An 11,520-nucleotide genomic window follows, 5' to 3' on the forward strand; every position below is an offset into this window, starting at 1 on the left:
GACATGCCAAAGGAGAGGCTACAGTCCTCCACTCCTAGGAGCCCGGGGGCGCCCCCTACAGGGCAGCATTGGTGCTGCAGCTGTAGTAGGGAGTTTTCCCAGGAGGGCACCATCTTCTCTCTGGCTCAAAACTAGCCCAGTACTGACTTGAATCTGGGATAGAGGGAACAACTAGGATAACATGGTATTTTCCCAGGTGAAATAAATGGATTCCAGGTCATTCTATAATAGCATCTACTGGCTCCTCTGTGTAGCTCCATCTCCTACCAAGGCCACAACCAACCTCCTTCCTATTTGTCAACTAGCCCATGGGTGTGATTTCTGCTTCACCCCTTCCCACTCCCTTCTCCTTTCCCTCTGAATTCTCACAGCTTAGAGACATGGTCCAATAGCTCTTCCCAAGGCACGGGGTGGCAGAAAAGCACGTTCTGGTGAGGGAGCAGAACCAGGGAGGCAGAGGAAATGGCTTAGCCAAGCTTAGAGTCAAAGCAGGCAACTGGGTCAGGACTGAATGTCCAGGCAGGCTAGAATTAGGTGGGAGGCCAGAATAAAACAGATCGACTGCCTGGAACTCAGACATCAGCTGCCAGAACAAACTAACAGGCCCGAGGGCCAGGTTTAAACAGGAGAGTAGGCATCAGCTGACCTCCAGGAAGCAGGAGGCTGAGCAATGTGGGAAGAGCACGGAGCCAGGGCACAGGGCCAAGGAAGGATCTCAACCACTGCAGCAGAGAGAATCAGTTTAGTGGGGACATTTCTAGGAGTCTTGTAGATTAGGCCGATCCCAGATATAACTGGTTCAAGGTTTGCTGGTGGAAGTAAAAGAGAACGTCTGGCTGTAGTAAGACAGGGCGAAAATAACTTTCCATTTCCCCCACCTACCTTGCCAAAAGTTCACATTTTGTGTTCTAGAGAAAATCGGTGTCCCAATAGGATGACTGGTCTGGTTATTGTGCATGGACTATATTTGGTACATATACGTAAAAAATATTGACCCAAAGACATTCAGTTAAAGACAGGACTTGACTTCTTGTATCCCCCTGGCCCCCATCACTCAGCTCTGTGCCTGGATTTAGAAAGAGCCATTCCTTCCCCCAGCAAGGATTAGTTGTTACACTCCTTGGGTTTGCTTAGGACCCTTTAAAATATCAGAGATAGAGAATTATATATCTATTACATGAATTCTAACATTTATTAATATATTGTTTTAAATAAAATAACATTAATAAAACATATATTATAACATTTACTACTTTAACTCATAGTTTCTTCTGAGCTGTGCCCATCTCCAGGGCAGACACAAGGTCTTTTGTTGCCGGGATCTGAAGTGACCCACACAGAGCCCACCAGCTATCAAAAATATTTAAGCCAGTATGCTAATCAGGAGTTTTAATTTTTAAGTATTTCTCTTTGTTGTTACATGTTCACAGAATCTCAGATCTCTCAAATTGGAAGTGACTTTAGAGATGATCTAGCCTGTCTTTCCAGTCAACACAGGAAATATTCCTACCAGCTCTTTAGCAGAGGATCATCAGCTGCCTCTGGATACTTCCAGCTGGCTCTTTGTGAGACAGCCTGTTCCATTGCTGGGCAGCGCTAACAGAAATCTCTTATTCATAGTGCCCACAAATTGGATTCCCTAGTGACCTCTACCTGTGTTTAATACTTGTCTTCTTTCCTCTCCCCCTGTCCCTGCCACCATGTTCTTCTCCTGTCCTCCAGGTGAAACAGTTTCCCCTGTGAAGTTATTTCAAGATCTCTCACCCTCCTAGTTACCCTCCTGTACAATCAGAGAATGTGGTTTATGTCCATGTCCTTAAAATGTGGCACCCAAGACTATGTAATTTGACTACAGAGTATGGCAGGGTAGAGGGTGGCTGTTACCTTCCTAATCCTGGTATTCTTTTACTATTAATGGAACTTAAGATTGCATCAATAATCTTTACAGCTGCTAGATTTTCCCTTGTTTTTTGTTTGTTTGTTTTTGTTTTTTCAAATATATCTTTGTTGATTTCAGAGAGAGGAAGGGAGAGGGAGAGAGAAAGTTGAAACATCAATGATGAGAGAGTCATTGATCCGCTGCCTCCTGCACGCCCACGACTGGGGATCGAGCCCTCAACCCAGGCATGTGCCCTGACCGGGAATTGAACAGCGATCTCCTGGATCCTAGGTTGATGCTCAACTGCTGAGCCACACCCAGCTGGGCTCCCTAGGATTTTATTAAACATTTAAAAAGCACAATTTTTAAAAAAAATTAAATTTAACCAAACAGTGCCCTCTCACTCTATATAATTGATTTTTTTAAAAAGTCGAACATTAAGTTTAGAATCTGATCACTTGCAATTTTGTTATGTATTGGAAAATATTGTACTAGGAAGAAGGACTGGAACTTCTGTTGGGACATGCTCTTCAACCAGCTTTTTCTTTCACTGCCCACCCAGTCTCCAAGGCAGGCATCCTCAAAGGCATCCTTGACCCCTCTCATTTCTCATGAATCACTGAGTTACTAAGTCTTATCAGGTCGACATCTAAATATCTTCTTGTCTGCTCCCTCTGGGAGTTAGTCTAAGAGTGAGTAATAGAAAGTGTGCAGAGGAGATGCAGCGAAGCCTGCTTGTCACATATGTGGTCAGGTGGGCAACACGCAGAGAGAGAAGCAATGAACCCCATGGGAAAAAATCTGAACCTTTTCCACACAAAATATTCACCAGGAGAAAACAAGTACTGAAAATCAGATAAGCATGTGAAGCCCTAAGGAAAGGTGCAATAGCAAAGCACTTGCCTTGCTGACCTACCTATGCAAACAACTCGAAAGGATCTAGTATCCATACTGTACCAACTATATTTTCTGCATTCTCAGTGCTCTGGCATCTAGGGCCTCAGTGATGACAGGAGGGGAAATTGCCCTCCCGAGGTGAACCAATTTTTAGAGATAACAAAAAAGTGTACCTTTCACAGGCAAAGCAGCAAATCCAAAGCCCACACACCCAATTACTTCTTTTATCAGGCTTTCACACATCACACATCAAGTCAATATTCCCCTACCCTAGCCAGCCCAGGGCCAGGCACTAGACAACTTGACACAGCTCCTACACCCCAGAGCCTGTTAAATCATTCAGACTAGCCAGTCCTACACCTGCTTAGGCTGGTAAGCCTGCCTTGCTCACTGCTTCCCACGAAAACCACAGTAAAGGCTCTTGGCTCTTCTCTGCGGTTGTTCCTGGTCCTGGGTTTATCCAGTTCAATGCTTGGAGACCCACAAAGATGGATTCCATGCCCAAGAAGATCAGGATTAAACACTAAATGTACAGTAGCGTCCCCTTATCTGCAGGGGGTAAAATCCAAGTGGATGCCTGAAGCCGCAGAGAGTACCAAACCCTAGGTAGATTGTGTTTTTCCTATACATACACACATATGACAAGGCTTAATTTACAAATGAAGCACAGTATGAGATTAACAACAATAATAATGAAATAGAACAATGATAACATCATACAGTAATAAGTTACACGAATGTGGCCTCTCTCTCTCTGTGTGTATCTCTCAAAATATCTTATTTTGCTCACCCTTCTGGTGATGATGTGAGATGCTACAATGCGGACGGGAGATGAAATGTGAACGGCACAGTCCTAGGCGGCTACTGAGCTGACAATACATCAGCAGGAGGGTCAAACCAGCATCAATTGCTTTTTCCTTCCTCACAGTTTCACAGGGAGATTTGTTGTTGCTGTAGGTCTTGGCACCCTCGGCACACAATTCCTTTTCTTTCCTTATTAAGCTGAGAACTTGCACCGTTTCCCTTAAAGAAAGCACTTTACCGCTTCTCTGAGGCTTATTTGAATTGCCAGCATCACTACTCTAGCACTTTGGGGTCATTAGTAAGTAAAATCGGGGTTCCTTGAACACAGGCACTGTGATACCTGGACAGTCCACCTGATAACCGAGGTGACGACTAAGTGACTAACAGGCACAGAGCGCCTACAGCCTGGAGCCCCCGGACAGAGGCGCGAGTCACGTCTGGGCCTGGAAAGAGCAGGGCCTGGGAGGTTTCATCCCGCTACCCAGAATGGCATACAATTGAACACTTATGAATTGTTTATTTCTGGCATTTTCCATTTAATATTTTTGGACCACAGTTGACCAAAGGTAACTGAAACTTCAGAATGTGAAACCGCTGGTAAGTGGGGTGGAGGGCGGATTACTGTATATATAAAATGTTAGGATGTAACTCAGTGAACAATTTCTTCTTCCTTTTGTTCAATCCACAAACCTTTATTGAGTGACGACTAGGAGTCAGCCACAGTGGTGGGTTCCAAGGATACAGGATAAATAAGATGAGGTCCTGGTCTTTAAGGGACGAGCTATTAATGCAACCAAGCTGTCCTGAATATCTCTGATGCTTCCAAAAAAGAACATCCTTGCAGCATACTGACAGGATTCCAGGTCTAATCATGGGCTGTGTTGGCTCCAGCACCACCTTCACCACCACAAGGCATGGACACATTTCAGCATTGTGCATTCCAATTTCTTGGCATAGAGACAATTTTATGGGTTCATTCTGTCCAGATTCTATTGTGTCTTTGAGTGTGCCAGTAATCATATAAAATTATGCCACTTTTTGATGGGACAAGAACATGTCGATGTTCCTTAGGCTCATTTTTGGGTTGATAAATGCCAAGGACAAAACTTTTTCTATATGCTTTTAAATAACCTTATATGCATCTGAAATACAGCAATCTAAAGTTAAAATTAACTTTAGGCTTATCTATTGAAATTAAGTCTCAGAAAGCAGAGTCAGAATCTTAGCAAATAGAAGCCTCTCCTGAGATTAAAGGCAAATGCCTTCCAAAAATGTAGAGATGCATTAAAGGTATTAATTTTGAAATATTTCTGAAGCTACTAAATTACTAAAGGTAATTTTCCCTCATTGACACCATAGTTTTCATTTATTCATTACTGTTGTTTGAGATTTTTGACTGTTAATTTAATCATGAACTAAGGCACACATTTCAACTAGCAAGAAATCTAAAATCATGACATCAGATGCCTCCTAGCTATTCCCTGTATGTCAGTAAACACCCATAGAAAACCCCTTTTTCTCTAGCAAATGCCATTCCTTTTCACCCCCATTCTATGGCCTGACTGATAAGGGAATGGGGAGAGGTGAAGGAGTTATGAGGTGAGGAGGGAAGGTTTATCTTATAGGCAGCCAGCATTATTTGAGTGCCAGCTTCCAGAATAGCATTTGGTTTCATTCCACTGAAATCCTGGCACCTATACTTGGTCATATGGTCATTTAAGGTCATTTAAACCTATCTCCACCCAGATACGGATAAGATTCTAAACACTCAGAAACACAGGAAGCCAGACAGCCAAGATAATAGATAAGGGGAGAAAAAAGAAGGAGTCATCTTCTGAGTAATTATCTTAGAAGAGCCTTTTACAGCTATAATTCTTGGGTGAACTTCTATTGCCAGGCGGTGAAGCATTGTGATGCTCTTGAATTGAACTTTAGGTTGAAAGATAGTTTGAGGAACTCTTGGAGTGCAGCTCTCTCAATTTACGGAGGAGGAAATTTATGACACAGAGTTTCATTGCCAAAGTCGAGGTCTCACAGCTAGTTAAATGAAAGAGTCAGAACCTGAAGCTCCATCCACTGAATTGCAATCCAGTGATCTTCATTTTTGTTGCCCGAATATATGTCTTAAATTACCCCTCAATTCATGACACTCCAGCCTTCCTCCAGGAATACAATTTTGCCTTCGTGACGAGCTATCTGTCTCACTCATTATTTTGTTCATTCAGTCATTTTTCAAATATATATCCAGAGCTCACTGTGTGCCAGGAACACAAGCAGAACATAACAGGTCAGGTCCTCAAGGCGACCCACCACTTAGCTTTAATTTCTACTTGTAGCAATGCCTTCTGGATCCAGACTTCCCACCAGAAATCACTGCTTTTCTTGCTATGAAAAATGTTTTACTTTCATGCCTATTAACATTGACATGAGAGAAAAACAAAATATGACACAACAAGAGATGTAGCTATTAAAGAGAAAACCACAGGCCCCAAATGGAGTCACTTATGATAAAGCCCATGACGCCAAACCTAGACTTAATACCTAACCTAACTGCAGTTTCAACTTCAGTCTGGAATTATCAGGTCAGTCCTGATGAGGTAACCTGTCAGGTGGGCCCCCTCCATCACTCCCAAAAGAGACTAAGGCAGTCTGCCTGATAAGACCACTCTCCTCAAAGAAAGGTAACCTTACCTGAAATAATCTTTTCTTTTCTTTTGCTAATGACTTTTTTTTGTCCCACCCAGTTTCTGTCCATAAAAACCTTCCATAATGTACAGTTTTTCAGGACTTCTCTTAACCTGCTGGATGGGATGCTACCTGATTCATGAATCACTCAATAAAGCCAATTAGATCTTCAAATTTCCTCAGTTGAATTTTTGTTTTTTAACAGCCCATAGTGGATATTGCACCTAAAGACAGTGAAGTGCTTTTGAAATCGAGTCAAGAAGCTTCCAGACTGCAATGAGGATTGAATTACAAGTCTCCCTACGGTAATTTCCTGAAATTGATTCCACAGGACTATAGTTGGAGGGGGCCTGTGTTTTTCGCAATGACTGTAAATGCTCCTTGTTCAAAGAGGTTCTGGCTTACATCAAATCTTTAAAGGGTGCAGTCACTGTTCGTCTAAACGAGTCCCCAAAAAACCGTGGTTATAAGAGGGCATCTAACAGGGTTAGCAAAAGAAAGGTACAGAGCTGGCAATGAAATTATGTAACCAGCAAAGAAAAAAGCAAACCCCAAAGCCTAGCAGCTTAAAAAGGTTTCTGTTTTTCTTTCTTAGAGGGCGCTTCATCTGACTTAAGTTTAAGGAGATTCATCTCAAATTGACAACGTAGGATTAAACGGCTTATTATTTTAAAATGCAATATAACCGTGTGCCCTCCTCTTTGGCTTCTGAGCTCTTGTCTCAGTTTGGAGTCCTCGTGGTGTTTGAGGGCCTGTTGGTACAACCAGCTTTCCCAACACCCCCGTGGTTATGTTTCTAAATAGGAGTAAGGGAAGCGCCACCAGCCAGCCAGCCTGTGGGCAACGGTTCCGTGTGAACAGGAAAAGCAAATGTGTGTGCCCATTTCCTCTGGAAATACGATCGGTGCTCCTGATGTTGAAAACAGATTTCTGTAGAAACGGGCTTTTATAAAGATTTCAACTCAGGATGAAGGTAGTAGAGAGATTACATCCAATTAAATTTTGCACATTCTAATCAAAGCTTTGTCAGCAGACGAGAGTTTTGAATTTACCTCTTACGTGCAGGGCGCACAGCAGATATATTATACATTGTTTTTACTATCAAGAAGCAAAATTAGGGGTATAAAATTTTAAGGGTGGAAGATTATTCGAACCACCATGGACACTACATAGTCACAGAATTTCTGACTCGGTGTTTTCTAAGATGTGTTTGGGGAAGCAGCCGTTGAGGGCATACAGAAGTCCACCATGTTCTTTAGCCCACTTTGGAGCTAGGGCTCAGTGCCTATTTTTCATAATACCTGGATTTTGTTAGGGAATATAAAATGTAAGGTAATCAGGCAAAACATTTTTTTTTAAAAGATGAACCCAGTAAAGAACAAAAATAAAGACTTACCCACATGACATATCTTTTACCTGCTGTCCAGGGTGGGGCTGGGCCAAGAGGGGACCAAGGAGAAAGAACAACCACGCGAGGTGTGCAGAACCACAACAGCGTCTCCACACACTCTTCTGCTTTTAAAATTACCCCTTGTGCCGATTTTGAAATATCCCAAAGTAAGTTTTGAAGTTGGGACAAGAGAGACATAACGTTGGCCCTAAAGTGGGTTCATGTAATTTGACAGCCTAACTGCTATCTAAGCTTTAGCAGTTCCGTTGGTTGTCACTAGCAATCTCCTGGCTTTAACTAAGTATCCCCTCTCTATCCTTTGGCAGGTACTGTGGACTAATGACCCGAATACTTGACATAAAACTCCCATAAAATAGTATGCTTTAGTAACTTCCTAGTTAAATTTTTATTTCATTTTCTTTACTGGGGCCAAGGTACAATTTTGCCATTTGAGAGTGAAAAGTCTATATTTTATAAAATACCAGGGGCAATTTTTAACATAATAATAAACCCACAACGTGTGGCAGATTCGTAAATATATTAAATGGGCAGAAAGCAGAGGCACATAGTGATTCTTATAATAACATCAAAGCAAATAACTCTTTCCCTGGAGGTGTTCTGAGGTATGGAAGAGCCTTTTTTTTTTTTTTAAAAAAAGTTCCCTCTTTAGGACACATGCATTTGTGATAGAACTTCTAATACACACAACCATGAAAGCTTGCCTACGTATTTTAGAAATAAAACCAAGTAACAAAAAGGAAAAGTTCATGGGCATTGTCCTTCGCTTGGCTACTTTTAAATTCTCCTGGTTCTTCTCTTTTATCACTAAACATAGAAACCCCTCTGAAAACAGAATTCCTTCCTCACTCCACACTGTCCGTCTTGTCATGTGCTTCTCTCATGTTCAATACATATATGAGTATATATACATATATATGCACACATATGTATTTCATGTTCAGATGGCCTGAGGAAGCATAGGATAACCTATGATTTATTATATATAGATCATTCCTCCATGACAGCAGGCGCAGGACAAACTGAAACTCGCTTTTAAAACAAGTTTAAAACCAGTCACTTCACCCTTTCCTGTGAGTATATCATTTGCATTAGGTGTTTCTAAAAGATCCGTGAGCTTATTCTTAACTTTTCTTTGCCATATAAAATACATGACTTAATTCTTTCAGCCAACATCCGTACACCTCATCCATCCTGGGCAAATCATGGCACTTTAATGAAGCACCCAGTCCTCACAGAGTTAACAGCTTACTGTATACAGCTAGTTCAGTACAGCAAAGGGAGAAGTGACATTTTACTTCAACCCCAAACAAAGTTATTATATTTACCTTGTACTTGGAAGATAGTAAAGTGTGGCCGGCAATGGAAAGAACCCAACGCATTACCTGCGCAGTTCATCCACAGACCCTGGTAAACCCAAGTGGCAGTAATCACCGACGATGCTCGGGTGGTTACTTTCCACTCATTGGACGCGGTGGCAGCCACGAGAGCTCCAAACCCTCCAACACCAAACACCAGAGCCGAGATCTGTGCCCTGAACATCTCGCTCAGCCTTCTCCGGTGACACTGTCCAGACAGAACACTGGTGGTCTAGGCATGCAGCGGACAAATGGCACTTGGATAAGTGCTGCAGCAAGTTAATGTGAGTAGGTGACTGTATGTCAGACTCGGGTGGCCCGAGGAAGTACCAGAATTTAAGATAGAGTCTGATTTACCCATGCCATTTTAAAGATAGCCTTAAGATGATCTTTCTAATTTCCTACATGGACATTTTACTAAAATTTTGTAGGTGGATTTTAAAGGTTTTGATTTCACAGGTTTTATTTTCTCCTGGCACCATAGTTAATGCTTAATTTTCTGTTATCCTGAAGCTTAACGAACCATACAACTACCAGATATTACAAAGTACAAATTATACAGTAACAGTTAAGGCTTTTTTTTACCAATTGCTGTAGTCTTGCATGCTTCTGTGTCTTTACAGAAATGGAATCATTGTGGGCATTCTTCTGTAACTTATCTTTGCCACTCAATATTATGTTTGTGAGATTTATCTCTGCTTGGGAATGTAGCTATTGTTCATTAAATATAACAACTGAATATAACATTTTATTAAGTGAATAGACTACAATTTATCCATTTTCCTGGAGATGAACATTTATGTTGCCCTCGCCCCACAGAAATTGGTACAGCTTTAAACATTCTCATAAATTTTCTCCTTGTGCACATGTGCGAGAGTTTCTCCGAGGTATATCCTAGAAACAGAATTGCTAGGATGGAGGAAATGCCTTCAACTTTGTAGATCATACTAAATTACTTTACTGAGTCTTTACAGGAATTTACCTCTCACTCTCGGTGGGTGAGTCCTCATTTCCTTCCTTCACGGTACTTGGTACTGTGGTGTTGTCAGATTTTTTTTTTCTTTTGGCCACTCTGATGGATGTAAAGGCATCCCATTATGATTATTAATTTGTATTTTTCTGTTTATGAGTGGGATTGAGCATCTTTTCGTGTGTTTATTGACTCATTGTGTTTTTTCCTATGAAGACATTTGTAGCTTTTGCTCATTTTATCCATTGAGTTGTTTGACTTTTTATCATTTAAATTAGTTATCTATTTATTCTGGATAGAAATCTTTTGTTGATTATTTATTTGTGGTTTGTCTTTATGTTGCCATTTGATAAAGTGTCTTAATTTTAATGTAGTCATATGTATCAAGCTTTTACTAAGTGATTTGTGCTTTTGGGAACTAGATTAAGAAATCCTCCCTTAAATATAATAAATACATTCCCCTTTACTCCTATTTCAAAGTTTTAGCTTAAGTTATATATCATCCAGAATTATTTTCGTGTGTGTGTTTTATGGTTTGGTATCTATTTCATTTTTTAATATGGAAATCCAATTATCTTCATTTTTACTGAACAGTCCCTTACTTCCCTGTTAATCTGCGCTGTTACCTCTGTCATCTCAGGTATCAATATTTGCATGGTCTGTTTTTGGATTCTCTACTCTGTTCTATCTACCTGCTTAGCTGTTCCCATGCCAATACAAATTTTGTTGTTGTTGTTAATCCTCACCTGAAGATATTTTGCTTTTGAGAGAGTGGGAGGGAGGGAGGAGGGAGGGAGAGAGAAAGAGAGAGGGAAAGAGAGAGACACATTGACTGGTTGCCTCCTGCCTGCACCCTAACTGGAGGCAGGGAGCAAACCTGCAACCCAGGTATGTGCCCTTGACCAGGAATCAAACCCGAGACCCTTGCCCAGTTCCACGCTCTAACCACTTGCCCAGTTCCCTTGCCCAATCAAACCCTTGCCCAGTTCCACGCTCTAACCACTGAGCCATGCCAGCCAGGGCCAAATTTCTTAATTACTCTAATCTTATCAATATATCTTGAGATCTTGTTGATGGCTCTTACTGTGCCCTTCTTTTTACAAGAATGTCTGGGAGATTTTTAAAAGCTATTTGCTACTCCTTATATACTTTAGAATAATTTTGGTGTGTATACAGTTATAAGTAGACAATTATTTTTACTCAATACTTTGATGGTATAATTTCATTTTCATCTGATTCCTTTGTTGCCATTGAGAAACCAAAGTCTGATTTATCATTTCTTTTAGATTAATCTGTTTTCTCTTTGGCTGTTTGTTTTTTGTTTTTTTAAATTTATCTTTATTGTTGAAAGTATTACAGGTGTCCCATTTCCCCCCCCCCAAATGACCCCCTCCACCTCGCTCCCACCCCCTCCCCAGGCCTTCACCCCATCATTGTCTGTGTCCATGGGTTATGCATATATGCATATAACTTCTTTGGTTAATCTCTTCCCACCCTCCACCCCCCTTCCCTCTTCCCT

General features: G+C 41.2%; 1 protein-coding gene across 1 annotated transcript in view; it reads right to left on the minus strand.

Annotated features, from left to right (window-relative positions):
* The window catches only part of CLDN10 (claudin 10), a 103,792-nt gene extending 94,562 nt beyond the window's left edge, over positions 1-9,230 (minus strand). The window contains exon 1 of the mRNA XM_016224154.2: positions 9,002-9,230. Coding sequence (XP_016079640.1) covers positions 9,002-9,215 — 214 coding nt within the window. The 5' untranslated portion in view covers positions 9,216-9,230. The remainder of the gene's footprint in view (positions 1-9,001) is intronic.
* Between the last annotated feature and the right edge of the window lie 2,290 nt (positions 9,231-11,520).

Source organism: Miniopterus natalensis, chromosome 2 (assembly GCF_054644295.1).
Source record: "Miniopterus natalensis isolate mMinNat1 chromosome 2, mMinNat1.hap1, whole genome shotgun sequence".
Taxonomy (NCBI): Eukaryota; Metazoa; Chordata; class Mammalia; order Chiroptera; family Miniopteridae; genus Miniopterus; species Miniopterus natalensis.